General features: G+C 42.2%; 1 protein-coding gene across 14 annotated transcripts in view; it reads left to right on the top strand.

Moving 5' to 3' along the window:
* LOC124009345 (adhesion G protein-coupled receptor L2-like) overlaps nucleotides 1-23465 on the top strand; it is a 135640-nt gene that overhangs the window by 29871 nt on the left and 82304 nt on the right. For all 14 annotated transcript variants that reach the window (XR_006834279.1, XR_006834280.1, XM_046321048.1 and 11 more), the window contains exon 3: nucleotides 20882-21095. Coding sequence is in view for 12 of the 14 variants with exons in the window: in XM_046321048.1 (XP_046177004.1) it covers nucleotides 20882-21095 (214 nt within the window). In the remaining 2 variants the exon portion in view is untranslated. The remainder of the gene's footprint in view (nucleotides 1-20881; nucleotides 21096-23465) is intronic.

Below are 23465 nucleotides of genomic sequence, written 5' to 3'. Positions count from 1 at the left end.
GGAATGGTCTCCCATGTGTCACACTGGTATTTCCAGTCGTCAGAGCAGAATGAATGGAGAGAAAGCATTGTGTCTCGTTTCTCCACACTGGCCTCCAGCTATAAACGTCCAGTCTGTCATCTGACTGATATGCTTGGTTTGGTGTTTTTATAATTCATATCTGAACGGTACGGGTCTATGACAGGGCGATCATGAATGATCAGTCGGGCCCTGTTAGATTCACAGATGACTGATGAGACTGCGTTCTCAGTGTTGTGAACATCCACACAGGACGCCCTCCGATTTATCGCTTTCTCATGGTGCATTCTGGCCCAAATGGAAGTCTGGTGTTATTGTTTGGACTTTTCATCTGGCCGTGACAGAGGCATTGGGGAGGCATGTGGGTGTCGCTGAGAGACATCCTTATCCATCACATTCTTAATATGTTTATTAAACCACAGTCATCATTATAATTCAGTCAATATTGGCAACATCATACAGTGTATAACAATCCTTTACCTCACAATGCTTTCTCACCATGTTCATATTTATGAAATGTGTCTTTTTGAACATAACCTCTTAGAATTTTTCATGAATAAGAAATTGCCATTTTAATTATAACCAAAGATTCAAACGACAGAGAAACTGGGGAAACCTAGCTACTATTTCACCAAAACATGGAATTAAAATGAGACGAAGCTACATCGAATAGGATCTGTGTTTCATTCAAGAATATCACCCTTGATGGGGTAACCCTAAATTAAGAGCAGGAGTGATTCCTGGGGTCTTCCTGGGTCTTTGGTAAATCAAAAGCACCAACAAGAATGTTCCCAATCTGTCCGTATGTAGGATTTAAGAGCGCAGGCCTTTGGGAGAGGAGAAGCCTAGTCTGCTTTTATTGTGTATTTAGATGTGATTGTAAACCACCCTGTTATATGCCCCGATGATGAACAGACACTCAATCTAATAGGGTCGGAGCTAAGGCGCCTGACAGGTTGATTTAATTAGCTTAGCATGCCCCTAAATCTTGTTTGCTGGCAGCAACTCAACCCAGCTCACTTCACAGCCTCACCGTCTCAGGTGGATATTAACACATGGGACCCGATCCCTGCCTCACTTTTTCCACTCCAGACGTGAGATCTACAGTTCGAGTCAACGGAGGTTCCTCAGACTCAAACAACCCAGCTCAAATCATGGAGGTGGCCAACTAATATTGTTCCCTACAGTAGAGAGGAGTTTCCGTTGAATTGAAAACCCCTGCCTGAATGTAAACTCTTGGAGTCGGTTTTCACGAGTCACTTCTTCCTAGGGCTTACAGATGTCATGACAAAGTAATGCATTTAATCCAGAGGGGAAACATAAGGCTTTTAAGTGAAATCAAATGATCAGAGTATGCCTGTAACAACACGTAGGTTGTCTTTATGTATTCGCAAAACAGCGTTGAGACTTGAGAATAAGACAATTGAAGGTAATAGCAATGTCAGATTTTATTACAGTATAATTTCCAGTTCGTATGGTAATATTTACATAGAGATGAATTCAAGCCAAGAGTATGTCACAGTGAATCAACAATCTACACAAAGTATAGCAAATACTAGACAACAAATAAGAAAAAAATGAGTTATTACAGGTGAGACCAAAGAATAGCAATGATCAATGCAAACAATGCAATCAGAGTCCTATTGCGCCCTGACTATTTCTACCTGTGCTATTTAATATTTGAAACAGGCATTGTCAGACATTTCCTCCTTCATCTTGACATAGATTCCGAGCTTTAATGTGTCTGGGGGAGTTTAGTTCAGAAAAACATCCTGTTTCTAAAAGAATATTCTCTTGTTATAGGAAGAAAGGATCTTGCTGGTATCAAAGGGAAAGTGGACTATAATTATATTGTATCCATAGAGACTGTGAAAATTGTCCAGAAATGATCCCTATTTAGAGGAATTTGTTGTTGACGTTCACATTTTTACGCTGCAGTTGTTTTTGAAAGGAGTTGATTCTTTTTTGGGGCAGCGTTGAATATGATTTACACCCCCAGATGTTGATTATTCCAAAAATAGGATATGGGCAAAGGAAAAACAAAAAAGGTGTGAAGTCATTAAAGTGAAATATGATCACATGTTTGTGGGCTGAATTTCTATCAGTTGTGCATTTATCTGTTCTAACCAGTGTAGGATAGGTAAGTATACATACTGATTACTATTCATTTGTCACCGGGCTGTTTCCATTCATGTTTTAGCAGCAGTAGCACATTTTCTTTGTGTGCTTCTGTCCGTCTGCTAGGTCTGTCTACTATTGATGGTGAATGAACACCACTCTGCTTGTAGCAGCATTGTATTAGTAGTCACCAAGGCTAGGGAGGCTGTGCCATGGAGCATGACCACACTTTTCTGCCCAGGAATGAAATGTAACCTCGGTGTGGCTCACCTGCAAACAAACGGGCAGTTGGACGATTTGCAGGTATAAACAGCCCAAGATAAGAACCCCTTCTTCTTGTGCAGGAAATGTATTATGTGCGGTAAGAGGGGGAAAAGTCCCGCGAATCAGGGGACCGAGAAATGGAGAGACCGAGAGCGAGGCACAAAGAACGTTTTTGTTTGCCTGGTACGTTATCAGTATTGACCTGTTCTTGTAGCATACTCCCCTGTTGAGTGTGCAGGGCTGCCAGCCCACAATGGCTCCTCATCCAAGAGGAGGAGGAAAGCACGGAACCAGGAAGCTGTCTGTCACCAAGCTCTCCCCATCTGGCCAATCTCTTATCAGTGGCCAGGCTGCTTGTTGCTCGTATTGACCGGTGGAGGGGGTAAGGTCATCCCAGTCATCACACTAGTCAATCAGTGGTCAGTTAGTGTTCCAATGCTACTGCATTGGAATGAGTCTGGATTCTGTCATTCACTTCCTTGACCAAGGGACACCTAATATGACTGTATATGGGATCCGTATATGTCTAACATGGTTGTAGTGTATGTCAGGAGGTGAATGGAACATGGTTGTAGTGTATGTCAGGAGGTGAATGGAACATGGTTGTAGTGTATGTCAGGAGGTGAATGGAACATGGTTGTAGTGTATGTCAGGAGGTGAATGGAACATGGTTGTACTGTATGTCAGGAGGTGAATGGAACATGGTTGTACTGTATGTCAGGAGGTGAATGGAACATGGTTGTACTGTATGTCAGGAGGTGAATGGAACATGGTTGTACTGTATGTCAGGAGGTGAATGGAACATGGTTGTACTGTATGTCAGGAGGTGAATGGAACATGGTTGTACTGTATGTCAGGAGGTGAATGGAACATGGTTGTACTGTATGTCAGATGTCAGGAGATGGAACATGGTTGTACTGTATGTCAGGAGGTGAATGGAACATGGTTGTACTGTATGTCAGGAGGTGAATGGAACATGGTTGTACTGTATGTCAGGAGGTGAATGGAACATGGTTGTACTGTATGTCAGGAGGTGAATGGAACATGGTTGTAGTGTATGTCAGGAGGTGAATGGAACATGGTTGTACTGTATGTCAGGAGGTGACTGAACCTTCACTGTAATGATAAGTTAACACATGCTAGAGTATCTGTTATCATGAATATATTATGTACGGCTTTCACAGCTGTGTTTTTGTTTGTGTAATGTGTGTGTGTGTGTGTCTTCTCCTAGCCCTGTAGCCTCCTGGTGCTGGTTAGTTACCAGTCAGCCCTACTGTTATTCAGAACCGCTTTAATCCCTGTTCCAGTCACCACTTCTCCTGACACTCTGCCTGTGCCGCACTGAGGGAGCCTCCTGGGCCAGGCTCAAAACACACATACACACATGCAGGGCCATGTGATGAGGAGGGGACCCCCCTTAGGGAAGCACCTGACTGGTTCCGGGACTTGAAGCAGAAAGCCCAGCTGGGGTTTAAGTGTGAGGGGTTAGGAATAGGGCTTTGAGAACATTTAAGCATGCACCACAATCATTCAGGGGAGATAAAGTGCCAAGCTTGCTACACAGGGGAGATTTTCCTTCCATATTCTCCTCTTTCTGTGTGTTTCATCAACTCCTGTGCAAAAAAAGCATGCGACAATATTCTTTGCGTCTTGCAACAGTGAACTAATTCTGTCAACGTGATGATCTCCCGTGTGTGTGTAGGTTTTTCATCTGAACTCTGAAGTACAGCCTTGAGTGATTTATTTTATTTTTATGTTTAACCCTACAGTCTGTGATTTAAACCTTGTGACCAAAGGGAGACATTTCCTTTTTCTTTACTAAAACTAAGGTGTTGGGTTTGCCAAACACTAATAATCCAACAGGTGTTGGGTTTGCCAAGCACTAATAATCCAACAGGTGTTGGGTTTGCCAAGCACTAATAATCCAACAGGTGTTGGGTTTGCCAAGCACTAATAATCCAACAGGTGTTGGGTTTGCCAAGCACTAATAATCCAACAGGTGTTGGGTTTGCCAAGCACTAATAATCCAACAGGTGTTTGGCCTGGATACAGATGGACAGAAGCAGATGTTTTTCGAAGACATCTTTTTAACATGGTGTCATCCCTGTCAGTATGAGCTATATTAATGGGTGACCCTGAGAGGATTATATGCATTAGCTATGTAAGGATGTCGCTCTTCGTTCTTAGATGGCTTCCTTTTAACGTGTCTTAATTTAACCCCCTAGAGTCGATTTCTGCGCCTGTGTGTAAATCGAATTGCCATAATAAATAAAAAAAATCCCCATCAAAATGTCTCTTTAAACTAGAGATAATCCACAGTGGTTGAAAGCGGTAGAGCTACAGCAGTGTTTGTCAGACCAGGAGACATCCTGTCTTTTCACCAAAACATCTGTAGCGCGTCCAAACCATTTGGGTTACAAATCCCTCTATGGAAAGATGACCGTCATGAACACGATGGCGTTCTCCGTTTTGCTCTACGACCAGGACTCGTCTGAAGCTGGAACCGCTGATCTTCCCACTTTCTGTCTGTAGCGTCCGAAAAGTTTGGACGACACCATCGGAAGGTAAATCTCTCACCAACACGTACACGCCGGATGTTTTGGATGCCCACAAGACTCTCAATTCTCATTCCAAGGTAGCCCGGTACCAGTTCCAGAAAATGTATGGATGTATAATAGTATATGGAAGTAGTTCAGTGTCCAAAAAAGGGGTTAAATAGGTGTACAAAAAAAAATATATAGAGAAATAATTTCCTGATCTTCGATCTCTTAGAAATAGGATTGACACTTCAAAACAAACTTCTTTTAGATTTTAGATTTGGACTATCTGTTTTGTATGAATATGTTATTCAATGCCTTTCTATGGCTATTAGCAGTATGGTTAAATTACATATACAGTGCATTCGGAAAGTATTCCGACTACTTGACCTTTTTCCACATTAGATTTTTTTTTACATTACAGCCTTATTCTAAAATTGATGCATTTTTTCTCTCTCGTCAATCTACACACAATAACCCGTTAATGCAAAGCAAAAACAGGGTTTTAGTCATTTTTGCAAATGTATTAAAAATAAATAAACTTCAATCAAATTTACATAAGTATGCAAACCCTTTACTCGGTACTTTGTTGAAGCTCCTTTGGCATTAATTACAGCCTGGGGTCTTCTTGGGTGTGATGCTACAGGCTTGGGGTGTTTTTCCCATTATTCTCTGCAGATCCTCTCAAGCTCTGTCAGGTTGGATGGGGAGTGTCGCTGCACAGGTATTTTCAGGTCTCTCCAGAGATGTTCGATCGGGTACGAGTCCGGGCTCTGGCTGGGCCACACAAGGACATTCAGAGACTTGTCCTGAAGCCATGCCTTCGTTGTCTTGGCTGTGAGCTTAAGGTCGTTGTTCTGTTGGAAGGTGAACCTTCTCCCCATGCTGAGGTCCTGAGCACTCTGGAGCAGTTTTCATCAAGGATCTCCCTGTACTTTGCTCCGCTCATCTTTCCCATCGATCCTGACTAGTCTCCCAGTCCCTGCCGCTGAAAAACATCCCCACAGAATGATGCTACCCCCACCGCTTCACTGCAGGGATGGTGCCAGGTTTCCTCCAGATGTGACGCTTGGCATTCAGGCCAACGAGTTCAATCTTGTATTCATCAGATCAGAGAATCCTGTTTCTCATGGTCTGAGAGTCCTTTAGGTGCCTTTTTGGCAAATTCCAAGTGGGTTGTCATGTGACTTTTACTGAGGAGTGGCTTCCGTCTGGCCACTCTACCAAAAAGCCTGATTGTTGGAGTGCTTCAGAGATGATTGTCTTTCTGGAAGGTTCTTTCCATTCTCCACAGGAACTATGGAGCTCTTTGAGTGACCATTGGGTTCTTGGTCACCTCCCTGACCAAGGCCCTTCTCCCATGATTGCTCAGTTTGGCCAGGCGGCCGGCTCTAGGATGAATCTTGGTGGTTCCAAACTTCTTCCATTTAAGAATGATGGATGTCACTATGTTCTCGGGGACCTTCAATGCTGCATAAATGTTTTGGTATCTTCCCCCAGATCTGTGCCTCGACACAATCCTGACTCGGAGCTCTACGGACAATTCCTCCAACCTCATGGCTTGGTTTTTGCTCTGACATGTGGAAAAATTCAATGGGTCTGAATACTTTCTGAATGCACTGTATGTTTTCTATATATACAGGGGTCCTAAAATTCTACATGAAATAGCTAAATGTTCCATGGTATGTATGACCTTCTTAAAACTGGTCGTGAACTGTCATGTTTTTTCATTGCTAACTTGAAGACAACTAAACAGGTTATGCAGGTTACTAAATGGCGTTTGTTGTAAAAATGAGGACAATAGGAACATCAGTCACTATTGCATCACCTTTTAGGTTGGGGTTTAAAGGAGGCTTGCACCATGGCTGTGAGCAGGATAGAGAAAAGAGGGATGGCACCTGAGTGTCTGTCGTGACAGGATCTACCACATGCACACACACACACACTATCTCCTGCCGTAAGAGACACCTGACTCTATCACGCTTTAGTCCCGTGATATGACAAATCCTTCCCCTTTCGTTCTCCAGATGGAGACTCATCAAAATTCTATCCATGTAATGCTCTCCCCCTGTACGGTTTTTGGATAAAACATTTTTTTTAACAGAAAACACAGTCTAGGATAGAGGTCAGCAACAGGTGTCCTGCTGCCAAAACTCACCCGCAGGTGATTTATTTTTAGCCCCATATGTCAAAAAAGACTAAAATCACCAGGAATTCAGCAAAACATTTGTTTAGTTTAGTGTAGTTAAGGTATGAAATTGTTAGTTTCAAGTACAATCTCTTTTTGGGCTTATTTGTGGTAAATGTGCAGTATACTAATTATTATAATTTGGTTCCAGCCCCCAAACTATCCTCTACGACAAAATGCATCCCATGGCTGAATCTAGTTGCCTACCCCTGGTCTAAGAGATGAACTGGAGAGAACGGCCAACACCATTGTATTTGATCCACATTAAAGAGAGAAAAAAAGCATTACTAAGAGCATGGCTCTCACTACAAATGAACTGACTAGCTTATACAGTTCTATTTTAGAATGCTTATGGTACAGTATATCGGAACCTGGGGGGTTTGATAGCAGTTGTCTGTCTAGAAAGCAGCGTTTAGCCTTTGGGGTTTGCTCTGTGGTCTTGTCTGACGTTGTCTTTACAAACGATTCCCAGCAAGGTGGAACAGAGACAAGGGGGGGGGGGGGGGTGGTGAGTGTCATGGAGATGGTGCCATATGTTTTTGTCGATTGTATAATGGCAGTTTTGGTGGTTGTAATGAAATGCGGGCCTGTCGTAAAGTGGTCGAGTCTAAACCGCCTGTTTTTAAAGCAGATTTTGTTATATTTTGCAACTCCCCAAGTCTCCTTCCTCATCTCCCACCTCACTCCCATGTGTTTTAATGTGTGTCTTCATGTTACATAGTATTTGTGAGATTGTATCGAACATGTCAAACAGCAGACAGTTGCAGTAGATTTCATTTTATTTTGTGTTGCAGAGGGTTTTAAACAGAGAGACTTGTATGATCTCTTAACAAAATATAATACTTTTCGGCTTGAGCTTTAGAATGTCGTGGACATATTTACAATTTGAGACTAGTTGTGTTTTATTTAATTGCCTTTTTGAAGTCACCATTATTTTCTTCAATGTGTTTTTATTTAGAAATGATTCTAGTCTATTGTTTTTAAACGATTTCCTTGACCTGCACTCAATAAGTTCCATTGAGCAGATTGGGAATACTGAGGAGAACAGAAAGGGACAAAATAGGCGAAACCTTGTTACCGCTTTGTTCTCACGTGTTAAGTATTCAGATATGCCCCCAACTCCCCTTTCTTAATTCCGGATATTGGATTATGGAGGCATCCAGCTCGGTTGGCGAGGAATGCGTGGCTTTGGAAGATCCCTTCTTCTTTCCAGAGATGTGGCTACCAGTAATATTGAAGAATAAAACGACAAAAAAGACAGGCAATTTTGAAGGACTCACGCTGTGTCCGCGGTGGGGCCACTCCTATTCCTAAAGGGCTACTCCCGCCTTTATCATGTGGAGAAAGTGTCCCTGTCAAGCCTGGGCCCAGAACAATGGGGGCCAGCCTGGGGCGGGAACAGGCCATTTGCATGTAGCTGTTTGCTGTTTCCATGACAACAAAGACTAATCAAAGAGGCCTTAATGGAGAATGACAAGTGTCAACCAACTCCTAGCTGTGTTCTGTCTGTTTGTGAAAGCCCTCGCCATTCGTCTGCATCGCCCACCCCCCAAACTGGCCTTTTTCCCCCAGACTGATCAAACATTCTGGTATTTCCCTCCCCTTTTTCTTGCGGCTCCTCTGTCTGAGAGGAGAGGAAGGGAGTTTGGGGAGTAAAACCTCAATTTCTATTTCTGCCTAAAAAGACATACCCAAAGGTAAATATTTGTCATGAGATGACCGTTAACAATAACTAGTAATCTGCATAGTTCTAGGAAGGTTTGGAACTCATCTTTTTAGTAAAAATAGTTATACATTGCTGAGGTGTACTCACTTTTAAAGACAAAAGCTTAAGTAGTGCCAACATACAGTGCAGAAGTATTTTTATTTACCTTTATTCAACTAGGCAAGTCAGTTAAGAACAAATTCTTATTTTCAATGAAGGCCTAGGAACAATGGGTTTAACTGCCTGTTCAGGGGCAGAACGACAGAGTTTTACCTTGTCAGCTCGGGGATTTGATCTTGCAAACCTTTGGTTACAAGTCCAACCACTAGGCTACCTGCCTCCCCAAAAGTATTCACACCCCTTGACTTTTTCCACATTTTGTGTTACAGCCTACGTTTTTCAAATGGATTAAATAAAATAAAAAAGCAGACATTGGGTATCCCTTTGAACATGGTGAAGTTATTAATTACAATTTGGATGGTGTATCAATACACCCAGTCACGACAAAGATACAAGCGTCCTCAGTTGCTGGGGAGGAAGGCATCATCAGTTGCCAGAGAGGAAGGAAACCGCTCAGGGATTTCACCATGAGGCCTATTGTGGCTTTAAAATAGTTAGAGTTTAATGGCCGTGATAGGCGAAAACTGAGGATGGATCAACAACATTGTAGTTACTCCACAACACTAACCTAAATGAGTGAAAATAAGGAAGCCTGTTCAGAATAAATAATATTCCATAACATCCATCCTGTTTGCAATAAGGCACTAAAGTCAAACTGAATTTAGAATTTTTTTGATGAAATTAACTTTGCCCTGAATTCAAAGTGTTATGTTTGGGTCAAATCCAACATATCATTGAGTACCATTCTTCATATTTTCAAGAATGGTGGTGGCTGCATCATGATATGGGTCTGCTTGTCATCGGCAAGTACTATGGAGTTTTTTTAGGATGAAAAGAAACGGAATAGAGCTAAGCACAGGCAAAATCCTAGAGGACACTGGGAGACAAGTTCACCTTTCAGCAGGAAAATAACAAGGTCAAATATACACTGGTTGCTTACCAAGATGACATTGAATGTTCCTGAGTGGCCTAGTTAGTTATGACTAAAATCAGTTTGAAAATGTCAAGACTTGGAAATGGCTGTTTAGCAATGATCAAAAAACAACTTGACAGAGCTTGAAGAATTACGAAAAGAATATGCAAATACTGTACAATCCATGTGTACACTGTACATCTTAGACATACCGAAAAAGGCTCACCGCTATAATCGCTGCCAAAGGTGCTTCTAAAAAGTATGCACTCAGGGGTGTGAATACTTATGTAAATTATATATTTAATTTTCAATAAATTTGCTAATATTTCTAAAAACATGTTTTCATTGTCATTATGAGGTATTTTGTGTAGATGGGCGAGAGAAAAAAATATATAATCAATTTTGAATTCAGGCTGTAACAAGACAATGTGGAATAAATCAACGCATATGAATACTTTCTGAAGTAGTACAAATATTATAAAAATCCTATTCAACAAAAGTACAAGAATAGAGCTTAAAATGAAGAATAGGGCTTAAAATGAAGAATAGGGCTTAAAATGAAAAGCTTCATAAATATAGTAACAATCAAATGATAAATTACTTACTGTAAGATTTCACCTTATAACTGTAAAATAAATATGCTCATATTTAGTTATAGAACAAATTTGGCCCCATTTTATTTAACTGACGACAGGGCCTCCTCTGAGCGACGCAGAGACGCCATTCACATGTCTTTAGACTCATTATAACTTTAGCTTTATGCATAAATTGATTTTAGAATTTTGTGTTTTCATGTTGAGAGCACTAATTTTGGCAGAGAATATCACAGTGAGATCAGACCATGATTGCTGAAATTGCTGGACTGGCCCCTTTAATATGCTGTTTCTGGGCTCAGTTGCTCAGAGGGAGAGCAATTAGATTCTTTGTCTGGATAGGCCAGAAAATGTGACGTGTTACTCTCTCTGCAAATGTTGAGTATGCAACCTGACACTTCAAGTCAGCTCCGCTGACAGTGGTAGCGGGAAGCAGACAGATGGGGCTTACTGGCACTATAAACAAAATTATTTGATGGTCAATGCGGCGTCTCCGTTGGCCATACAGTATATACGGCGATGCAGCCTCTGCAGAAGTCAGGGCATTCATACTCCTTGCACTTCGCAAAGCATTTGTGAAGGAAGTTATCAAGGAAGTGAATTTGTGTTTATACAGGATGTACCGCCCCACCTACCATCAACCAATCATGTCAATGTGGAGCTACAGTTGAAGTCGGAAGTTTACATACACTGAGGTTGGAGTTAATAAACTCATTTTTCAAACACTCCACACATTTCTTGTTAAAACTAGTTTTGGCAAGTCGGTTAGGACATCTACTTTGTGCACGACACAAGTAATTTTTCCAACAATTGTTTACAGACCGATTATTTAACTTATAATTCACTGTATCACAATTCCGGTGGGTCAGAAATTTACTAAGTTGACTGTGCCTTTTTTAAACAGCTTGGAAAATTCCAGAAAATGATGTCATGGCTTTAGAGGCTTCTGATAGGTTAATTGACATCATTTGAGTCAATTGGAGGTGTAGCTGTGGATGTATTTCAAGGCCTACCTTCAAACTCAGTGCCTCTTTGCTTGACATCATGGGAAAATCTAATTAAATCAGCCAAGACCTCAGCAAAAAAATGCAGATGCCTGAAGGTACTACGTTCATCTTTACATACAATAGTACGCAAGTATAAACACCATGGGACCACGCAGCCGTCATACCGCTCAGGAAGGAGACTCGTTCTGTCTCCAAGAGATGAACGTCTTTTGGTGCGAAAAGTGCAAATCAATCCCAGAACAGCAGCAAAAGGACCTTGTGAAGATGCTGGAGGAAACGGGTATAAACGTAACTATATCCACAGTAAAACGAGTCATATATCGACCTGAAAGTCAGCTCAGCAAGGAAGAAGCCACTGCTCCAAAACCGCCATAAAGCCAGACTACGGTTTGCAACTGCACATGGGGACAAAGATCATACTTTTTGGAGAAATGTCCTCTGGTCTGATGTAACAAAAATAGAACTGTTTGGGCATAATGACCATCGTTATGTTTGGAGGAAAAAGAGGGATGCTTGCAAGCTGAAGAACACCATCCCAACCGTGAATCACGGTGGTGGCAGCATCATGTTGTGGGGGTGCTTTGCTGCAGGAGGGACTGGTGCACTTCACAAAATATATGGCATCATGAGGAGGAAAATTACGTGGATATATTGAAGCAACATCTCAAGACCTCAGTCAGGAAGTTAAAGCTTGGTCGCAAATGGGTCTTCCAAATGGACAATGACTCCAAGCATACTTCCAATGTTGTGGCAAAATGGCTTAAGGACAACACAGTCAAGGTATTGGTGTGGCCATTACAAAGCCCTGACCTCAATCCTATGGAACATTTGTGGGCAGAACTGAAAAAGCTTATGCGAGCAAGGATGCCTACAAACTTGACTCAGTTGCACCAGCTCTGTCAGGAAGAATGGGCCAAAATTCACCCAACTTGGTGTGGAAGGCTACCCAAAACGTTTGACCCAAGTTAAACAGTTTAAAGGCAATACTGCCAAATACTAATTGAGTGTATGTAAACTTCTGACCCACTGGGAATGTGATGAAAGAAATAAAAGCTGAAATAAATCGTTCTCCTATTATTCTGACATTTCATATTCTTAAAATAAAGTGGTGATCCAAACTGACCTAAGACAGGGAATTTTTACTATGATTAAATGTCAGGAATTGTGAAACTGAGTTTAAATCTATTTGGCTAAGGTGTGTGTAAACTTCTGACTTCAACTGTATATGGAGCCCTCCGCATTGTTAAAGATTTTGGGAGGCACACGGTATTACCGTACAGATGTTGATTTGGCCTCTACAAGCCTCCGGAGGCTCTGCATTGCATCACACTTTCCATACGGAACCTTCAGACCGCATTGCCGTATCAAGCATAAGTTGGCATTAAGGCACTGGATCCTGCGAAGTTCACAACGCTTTGTAAACTAAAATGTCAGCCGTAACAAGTCCAGAATCGCTTAATGTCCTCTAAGTAGGGGACTTAACATCAGAGGTTCTAAGGTTGTATTGGATAGGCCTTTTAAAGGACAAAACAATGCTAAGAAATTAAGGGGTTAGGATAAGGGGCTAAACATGACTGTGTACTGTGTCATGTCTGCTGCTCTAAACTGCCCCCCAGTTGGCCAAAACCCCAATTCTGTAGATTTTTTTTTCTCTCTCTTTTATTCTCTGGGTTTTAAAAGCATGAAGACGATGGCAGCGCGCCACAGACTGGGCCTGTATTCTGCACCACCCATCTGAGCCTCAGTGCCACTTACAATTTCAAGGGTGTTGATAGAAAACAAAATCTGTATTATGGAAGGGATTGTTGCCATTGAGTTATAGGGTGCGGACCGAAGAGAAGAGGGACTCCACACTCTCAGAATGCAACACATTGTGAGCCTGGCTGCTCAGTGCTCAGAAGCTCAATAGCAGGCTTACCGTTGGCTGGTCAGGGGGAGGAATCTGAAAAGCCTACCCCCCCCCCCAAAGTCAGTCAGTCACTGACCAGAATGCTTGATAAGGCGTTGTGTCAATTATGGGACAGAGTAGACTTGCACAATGGTTGCCATGGTGATTCGATTGAGCATTCTATATTTAAGTGATAATGCCAGAGAAGCCGGTGTTTGGAGTATATAATGGCATGGGTGTTGTTCGTCGAGGGCCGGTAAACCGTGGCAATATGTCCTCCAAACACCGGCTTCTAGGCCATTATCGCTTAAATATAGAATGCCCAATGGAATCTCCATGGCAACCACTGCAAATCTATACAATATGTTACCAACATATTCAAATAATAATTATTCATACTGTTTCATCCTTCCACGAGATATAGTCCCGACACAAGTCTAAGGTTGCTACCCAAGCCGGCTGGTTGTTCGTTCTATCGGTTTGGTTACCATGGACGGGACCCAGTCGCTAAGTCTCGATACGTTCATTCTTATGGGACGGCCTCCCGAGTGACACAGTGGTCTATAGCACTGCGTCACAGTGCTAGCTGTGCCACTAGATTCTGGGTTCGAGTCCAGGCTCTGTCGCAGTCGGCTGCGACCTGGAGACCTGTGGGGCGGCGCACAATTGGCCCAGTGTGGTCCGACTTGGGGGAGGGTTTGGCCGGTAGGGATGTCCTTTTCCCATCACGCACTAGCGACTCCTGTGGCGGGCCGGGCGCAGTGCATGCTGACACGGTCACCAGGTGTACGGTGTTTCCTCCGACACATTGATGCGGCTGGCTTCCAGGTTAAGTGGGCATTGTGTTAAGAAGCAGTGCTGCTTGGTTGAGTTGTTGTGTTTCGGGGGACGCTTGGCTCTCGACATTTGCCTCTCCCGAGTCCGTAAGGGAGTCGCAGCAAGTAGACAAGACTGTAACTACCAATTGGATACCTTGAAATTGGGGAGAACTTTGGGACAGCAGGATTTCATCATTGAAGCAGTTTTACAAATGTCAGAGACCGACAGCAAGGTTTATACAAATTTCCGCTGTTGAAAATCAAATGCTAGTCTAAAATAAATGTGAAATAATGTCTATATGCTTTTTATAGTGGAGATCAAGTTTCTAAATGACCTGGCTGGGTTGATGAGACACTGGATTGAGCAGTGAGATGGAACAGTAAATAGGCATTTTAACATCGTAGATTTAGCCAGTGGTACTTGTGGAATAGACACTGGCTGGAATGCGGTTTTAACCAGTCAGCATCCAGGATTAGATCCACCCGTTGTATAAAATATATTATTGACTGGATTTACTGGCCTGTTGGATGCAGCCGTAGGAGGATTTAATGTTTGTCTGAAGGACCAATAAAGAGGGAGGCAGACTTGCTTCGTTCTTTTTTACACACAGAGAATGTGCTATGGATTTTCCCTCCCGTCTTCTGAACTGTTGTGAACTGCAGCTGGCTGCCCAACGTGCTTGTGTCCTGTGGCAGTTATTCTCCTACCGCTGCAAAGTTGTAGCAGAGCAGTCAAACAAAGCTACATGGAGCCATGAGATAGAAAGCCTTTCACACTTCCCCAACCCATCATGCATACCATTTTTCTCCCCTCCCCCCTGTGTAAACCTCTCTGCCTCATTTGTACTTTTAATAAGAGTGATGTTCCTAAAAAATGGCTACGTTGTAAAGTACAACTGTTCCCCAACTGTTCACTTAATTGTATTGTGAACGCTTGGATCTAAGGATGATTGAGGGAACATGATGTGCAGTTCTCAAACAGAAGCAAATCATGTTTTATTCCATTATTTCCCCCTTTAGGAAAACAACATTATTGTCTCAAAATATTACGTTTTGGGAAAGATTTGTCATGATACGTGTCCAATTACCAGGAAGTAAGATTGTCATTAATGAGATCCATGCTATCTGAAGAGTGAAGAGAGCCAGGAGACACCACAATTTGTCCTTGTGGGCTGCCTGACAGTGAAGATACTCTCCCTTAATTGATATATTGTTGCCCTATGACCAGATGTATCTATACAGTACCGGGGAGGAGGAGGAGGCAAGCGAGCCCCAGGCTTAATCAATTGCTAGGCCTCAATTGATAGCAGCTGTGTGTGATCAGACCATATAGTGCACGGATAGATGGCCTATAGCAAGCTGGTGGACAGAAGGGGAGGGAGGGGATATACAGTGAAGGGGATAGCAAGCTACAGTCTGCTCAAAGGAGGGTTTCTCCATTGAGAAACTCTAAAACCCCATGAAATGCATTATTTATGTCTGCTTTCTGTAGCCAGTGTGATAAAGCTGTCACTCCCTCCATGAGGAATGGCCGTGGAACCTGTTCATTAGTCTTTGCGGTAAAGTTGAAGCCGCATGGTCTGTGTTTCATCATTCCCTATTCTGGACAGGTTTCTCATGAAATAAAGGGTATATGGATAATTCCAGTGGTTGTTGCAGTTAGTTGGACTAGATGGAATGAACATACAACCCCCAATGGCACGTACAGTACCAGTCAAAAGTTTGGACACACCTACTTAAGGGTTTTTATTGATTTTTTTTTACTATTTTGTATATTGTAGAAAAATTGTGTAGACATCAAAACGAGGATATAACACACATGGAATCATGTAGCAACAAAAAAAGTATTAAACAAATCAAAATATATTTTATATTTGAATTTCTTCAAAGTAGCCACCCTTTGCCTTGATGACAGCTTTGCACACTCTTGGCATTCCAAGACAAAATGCTGATGCTCCAGATACTCAACTAGTCTAAAGAAGGCCAGTTTTATTGCTTCTTTAATCAGCTCCACAGTTTTCAGCTGTGATCTAACATAATTGCAAAAGGGTTTTCTAATGATCAGTTAGCCTTTTAAAATGATCAAATTGGATTAGATAACACAATGTGCCATTGGGAGTGATGGTTGCTGATAATGGGCCCCTGCATGCCTATGTAGATATTCCATGAAAAATCAGCCCTTTCCGGCTATAATAGTCATTTGTGTGTGTGTGTGTGTGTGTGTGTGTGTGTGTGTGTGTGTGTGTGTGTGTGTGTGTGTGTTGTATATATCTCTGAAGTAGTCTTGTATGAAAATCCATAGCATTATCTTGTAAAGTGGTTAATACATAAGGTGTTTTCTTATTGAGAGCTGGTTGGTGCCTCCAAGTCCTCAGAGTTTCTCACCTCGTGGCTTACAGGTGCTTTATATCCAAGTTTGTATTCAAACCTTGCTCGACACTCGTCAACGTTTGTCTGTGACATTTGTGGACCGACACAGAATACCATTATAATAAAACAAGGCAAGGCACCACTACAGGCTAGATTATGACAAGCAGACAGACAGAAGTTTGAGCCAAGGTCGGTGTCTCAGGGTAGTTAGAATTTCAAGCCGAAATCACTTCAACTTTGAGCCATTCGTTCAAACAATTGCTAATTGCGTCAGGCCCTGGGTGTCAAAAGTGTGTGTGTGTGTGTGTGTCGGTGCAATTAGCAGGCGTGTGCAAGCGAACCTTGGGTGGTTTGTGTTATTACATGACAATGCCAAGGAGCCAATGTGAGTGCTGAGAAGGTAACATGCTGAATGGAGAGACTAATTAGGAGAGTAGTGCAGTGGCAGAAAACACAAATGGCAGCTGGCCACTTGGGGAGGCACACTGTTGCCATGGACAACAGTGATTATTGACAGGTCACGCAGTGCTACTGCCTCAAACCTAGTTCTTTAGTGGAACACCAGATGCATTTCTGGACCTTGGACTTTTCTTTGTGATTGCCTCCAAATAAACTGCAACCTGTTACAGTATATACTTCAAAGTTTGAAAACATAATTAATGGATTTCATTAGTGATGCACCGATATGAGATTTTTGCCTGGTATCCGATATTTTCTTTGCCCAAAAAAAAAAAACGATACCAATAACCGATATTTAAAATCTTAGCAGCCTTTGTAAGCATTATAGTGCAGTTAAATAGTTGAAACACACCCACAGATCAAAAAATAATTTTGTTGCCATTTACGTACAGTTGAAGTCGGATGTTTACATACCTTAGCCAAATACATTTAAACTCAGTTTTTCACCGTTACTGACATTTAATCCTAGTAAATATTCCCTGTCTTAGGTCAGTTGGGATCACCACTTTATTTTAAGAATGTGAAATGTCAGAATAATAGTAGAGAGAAGGATTTATTTCAGCTTTTATTTATTTCTTCGCATTCCCAGTGGGTCAGAAGTTTACTTACACTCAAATTAGTATTTGGTAGTATTGCCTTTAAATTGTTTAAGTTGGGTCAAATGTTTCGGGTAGCCTTCCACAAGCTTCCCAAAATAAGTTGGGTGAATTTTGACCCATTCCCCCTGACAGAGCTGGTGTAACTGAGTCAGGTTTGTAGACCTCCTTGCTCGCCTTTTCAGTTCTGCCCACACATTTTGAGTCAGGGCTTTGTGATACCCACACCAATACCTTGACTTTGTTGTCCTTAAGCTATTTTGCCACAACTTTGGAAGTTTGCTTGGGGTCATTGTCCATTTGGAAGACCCATTTGCGACCAAGCTTTAACTTCACGACTGATGTCTTGAGATGTTGCTTCAATATATCAATATATTCAATTTTCCTTCTTCATGATGCCATTTATTTTGCGAAGTGCACCAGTCCCTCCTGCAGCAAAGCACCCCCACAACATGTTGCTGCCACCTCCGTGCTTCACAATGGTCATTATGGCCAAACATTTCTAGTTTTGTATCATCAGACCAGAGGACATTTCTCCAAAAAGTACGACATTTGTCCCCGTGTGCAGTTTCAAACCGCAGTTTGGCCTTTTTATGGTGGTTTTGGAGCACTTCTTGCTTGCTGGGCGGCCTTTCAGGTTATGTCGATATAGGACTCATTTTACTGTGGATATAGATACTTTTGTACCTGTTTCCTCCAGCATCTTCACAAGGTCCTTTGCTGTTGTTCTGGGATTGATTTTCACTTATCGCACCAAAGTACGTTCATCTCTTGGAGATAGAACACATCTCCTTCCTGAGCGATATGGCGGCTGCGTGGTCCCATGGTGTTTATACTTGTTTACTATTGTTTGTACCGATGAACATGGTACCTTCAGGCATTTGGAAATTGCTCCCAAGGATGAACCAGACTTGTGGAGGCCTGCAATTTTTTCTGAGGTCTTGGCTGATTACCTTTGATATTCCCATGATGTCAAAGCACAGAGGCACTGAGTTTGAAGGTCGGCCTTGAAATTCATCCCACAGGTACACCTCCAATTGACTCAAATGATGTCAATTAGCCTATTAGAAGCTTCTAAAGCCATGACATTTTCTGTCATTTTCCAAGCTGTTTAAAGGCACAGTCAACTTAGTGTTTGTAAACTTCTGACCCACTGGAATTGTGACACAGGGAATTATTAGTGAAATAATCTGCATGTAAACAATTGTTGTAAAAATGACTTGTGTCATGCACAAAGTAGATGTTCCTAACTGTCTTGTCAAAACTATAGTTTGGTAACAAGAAATTAGTGGAGTGGTTGAAAAACAAGTTTTAATCACTCCAACCTAAGTGTATGTAAACTTCCGACTTCCGACCAACTGTATGTCCCCATTACCAGTAAAACATCATCAAAACCTATTTCTTTCACTTGCTGTGCTGTTTCATTGTTCAGTCTCATTTCATCATACATGTCAAGCGGTGACGTTTCAGCTCTGTCTGTCCGTGGCCGCTCTTCCTCGGTGCCCACTGTCACTGTGTCCGTTTCCATCTTGTCCAGCTGTGTATGTAACATTTCACGTTAACCCCGTCTCTTGTGTGCATCGACGTAGTGGTCCTTGTACCTAGTATCGAGCATTGACGCAACACAGTAGAGGCTCAGAGAGAGTGCCACCGAATCACTTGTTCACAGCCTCTGGTAGAGTACTTTTCCAAGTTAACCCGCCGTTCTGTGTTGGCATTTTTGTACCTAGTATCGAGCATTGACGCAACACAGTAGAGGCTCAGAGAGAGTGCCACCGAATCACTTGTTCACAGCCTCTGGTAGAGTACTTTTCCAAGTTAACCCGCCGTTCTGTGTTGGCATTTTTGTCGAGCAGGCGTTTCAATGACATGACAGAGGGTGCCGCGTCTGCTGCAGACACAGTTGAGTTTATTTCTCCAGTCAGTTGCTCGAATGGAGCTAGGAATGTTCATGTTTACAAGTTTCAAACATGTTCTCAAATGCCATGGAAATGGTAGCAGTGGTATGAGAACAAGCACATTCTTGAGCATGTAATTCAGCTTTCCTCAGTAGGAAATCGTCACGGACCCACTGTGCTGTCAGACTCATAATGGTCATGGGGCTGACGTCGCTGGTCCCAATGTCAGTCGTGAAGCTCATAGCAGTGACGCTCATAGCAAGTAGCTCATGGATGTGAGTTTCAACATTACTGTGTAACTCCGGTAGTGTGTACCGGGGCTCGACCAGTCGGAGAAAGCCAACACCATCCACGACGGAGAACGGTTGATTGTCAAGAGCAATGAATTCTATTATCTTGGGGTTAATGGATTTCGCCTTTGAGTTGTGTCGCTGAAATGTTCTTACTTTTTCAAATGACTGCTCGATAAACACAGCAGACATTGTACTTCGGTTAGGAATGCTGTGTAGCACGTGTAGCGCAATATTTTGTTGTGCCGTCATTACGTCATCTACCTACGCAGTTCGCTTTCAGCTTTCACACCAGTTTTTGGCGTTAAACTAGACATCAGGCCGATGCGGGCATGTTTAGCTAATATCGGCCGATTCCAATATGCTTACCGATATATTGTGCATCCCTAGATTTCATTGTTGATGACTTTCTTTTTTGATTTTCTCATTTATTTTTCTAAATATATCTATTTGTACTTTCAAGGTATTTTGGCTTGAGGTTTTATTGTTTTTAGGTTAAAAAAAGCAAGGGGGAAAATCCCTTTCAATATAATTTGTTGATGGGGGTGCAACCATTTAGCTAAATAGTAAATTGTCCCCAAAGCACCACTACTTGGCTGGTGTTCACATTTGCTGAGCTCCATGTATAGATTCTTTCTCCTCTGTGGACTCCAAACAGTCCCCTCTTCGATCGTTGGCACTGTAAAATGGATTAAATTACACTCCATGTTACCGCTGGTAGATTCAGGCTCTTTTTTGCCTGTTGCTTTACTGATAGAAAAACAGAACACATAAACCAAAAATCTAATGAGTGAGCTTGTGCCCCATTGTCGAAACAAACCATTCAAACTTAGTTGAACTATGGTCCTGGAGGAGGAAGTGAGAGAGGGATTTAGTGTATTTATAGTTTTGTGTTTAAAGGTATTTGAATTTGTTCCCTGGGTTGTTACATTGACTTTTAAACGATGACCATATAACTTCAGATATCCTACGACTTTGATGTGATATCTTTGCCAGAAAACGAGGCCGTAGAGAAATGTGTAATTATAGTTTTTGTACTAATGTCCTAATATTTCTTTCTCTCGCTCCCTCCATCCCTTCCATCCTTGCTCTCTCCCAGGATTCAGTCGTGCCGCTCTGCCGTTTGGCCTGGTCAGAAGAGAGCTCTCTTGCGAGGGCTACGCCATTGATCTCCGCTGCCCCGGTGCCGATGTCATCATGATCGAGACGGCCAACTACGGCCGCACGGACAACAAGATCTGCGACGCCGACCCGTTCCAGATGGAGAACATCAACTGCTACCTCCCCGATGCCTACAAGATCATATCACAAAGGTAAGAGTCAACTGTTACCTCACCCAAGGCCTAGAATATTGTATTTCAAAGGTTATAGAACAGAGAGGTCTCGTTACACAAATAAAACCTGGAGTTAGTTATGGATGTGTGGTGGCACGATATTCTAGAGTCCAGTCTAGTAATTCTGGATCCACAACTTGCAAATGAAAACAAGTGGTTTTGGTTTGGGTGGTAACCCTAATAAACTAGCGTTTTTGTCACATACTCAACTTGTGGACAAAAAAACAGACCGTTTACCCACACCTCCCTGTCTTTCAATAATCAGATGGTTTTTGGGGGGTATTGTTGTGAAACTCTAGACTTTAAAAACTGGACAGGGGGTCATTAGTAGCAACCCTAGACCATATGGCCTATGCATTCCTGCACCAGTACCACTGCAGCTGCACAATCAGCCAGCCAGCCAGCCGGTCCATCTCAAAAGGACCCAAAGAGTCACATGAACATTTGGCTTCTTTTTTCCAACATTGACACGGCCCAGCCCAACGCCCTGAGCAATACCCCTTCCCCCTTTATAATACCATTTATATTAGTAACACTCTCCCAGGGCATTTAGCTACAGTACAGTCACTAGGCTGCTTTCATCACTTTAACTCTGCTGTTGTGCCGGCCCCAGCCCGGCGGTGTGTATTTAAGGACCCCATGTCGTACGGGCCGGTTGTTGGAGCAGCCTTAAGGACAGTAAAGTAGCAGGAGGCAGCAGGATCAGGTGCACAATAGTGTCCAGTTTATTAACAGTGAAAGGTGGTTCCAGTTGAATGACGAAATTCAATTACTATTTACATAATCTCCAAAGGTATTTACAAAATGAACAGACTCAAAATACCGGTTGGAATCTAAATTAAATCTGGCCTACCCTGTCAAACCATCTATACTGTAGCAGGTTGGGGTATACCAGGCTATGGACGGCCTCCCCACACAGCTTATATACTAGAGCTAGAACACTACATTAGCTCACAGGTTGAACACCTTTATACCTATAGCCACTCAGTATTTACCATACCATTAACCATGGAGCTCTTTACCCAAATATGGCATATTAAATCATGTAATAGACACCTTCATTGTACCCACATTTGCATATTCCGTCTAAATAAACATCTTAAACATTCCTGGCTTATCTTCAAAGCAGGTATACTTTCCATTAATGAATAGACATTTTCATAACAATAGTTCTGCAGGCCAACAGGCGGCAAAAAGTATGACTTGTGCGCTCCCATTACGCACGCACAGGGCCGGTTCTTCCCGTTCTGCCACCCTAGGTGAGACTAAAAAAATGCCGCCTCCACAGAACTAGAATAGTCCCAGTAAGCAAAATGACATTGAAAAGACGTATTTTTCTGGTGTTTAAGTTTAGTTAAATTTAGGTTCTGAATGAAAGGTGAAAATAAGCATTTTCTGTAAGTTTAAAATACATTTTTTTCCAGGACGTTGAAATCGGGTTCATTTTCGGTTCTGAATTCAAGTTAGAAATGTGTATTATCCAGATGTTGAAATCAGGCTTGTATTTGGTTTGAATGAAAGTTGAAAAGATTTAATTTATAAATATCTATATTTGTCCAAAATCAAGGCCGGTCCGGACTGCACCAGAAAAAGACATCCAAAAAGCATCAGCCCGTGCTTACAGAGGTGTAGCCTACAGTGTTGCTTGAACTTTTATTTTATGAATAGCCATCTATGTGGTAAGCCTACCGTTTTTACAAGACCCCCAAAATATGTCCGGTCTGCCAGGACAAAAAAAAGACGTCGGCTCATGCTTACTGGGGTGTAGCCTACCATGTCGGCCCACAATGGAATTTTCTGAATGCCCATCCATGTGGTTGGCCCACCATTTGTAAAACAGGCTGTTGCATTGGCTTTATTAGTCCTGATACCTGTGACTAATCCGTTTGGCTATTTAAGCTCTGAATATCAGCTACCCAACTTTATCAGGAGTTACCGTGAGCCTATTTGCAATGTGTTGACACAGCAGGAAATGCAGAAGTATTTTCTTTTTTCGATATGATCAGCGTGTAAATAAATGTATGGATACAAACTTTAAACCGCCGATTATGACAATGGAGGGAAACCCCTGGACAACGGTGGTGATTGTCTGACACATGCTGGCTGAAACGATGGAGATGAATACACCTCATAAGAAGAGAAAAATGATGGTGGGGATTTGTCCGTGACCATGGATGCCACTATCGGTTTACTAAGTATTTGAAGAATTAAAAAGAACCCATCAGCCAATTGGTCATAAACAAAAACCACACAAATATGATGATGAACAGAAAAATATGATACGTGAAAATAATCACTGTTTCAAAGGAGAGAAATGAGTGTTTACACACGAGTAATGTCTATAAATTA

Source organism: Oncorhynchus gorbuscha, linkage group LG22, assembly GCF_021184085.1.
Source record: "Oncorhynchus gorbuscha isolate QuinsamMale2020 ecotype Even-year linkage group LG22, OgorEven_v1.0, whole genome shotgun sequence".
In the NCBI taxonomy this organism is placed as follows: Eukaryota; Metazoa; Chordata; class Actinopteri; order Salmoniformes; family Salmonidae; genus Oncorhynchus; species Oncorhynchus gorbuscha.
This window is presented reverse-complemented; position numbering and strand designations above follow the sequence as displayed.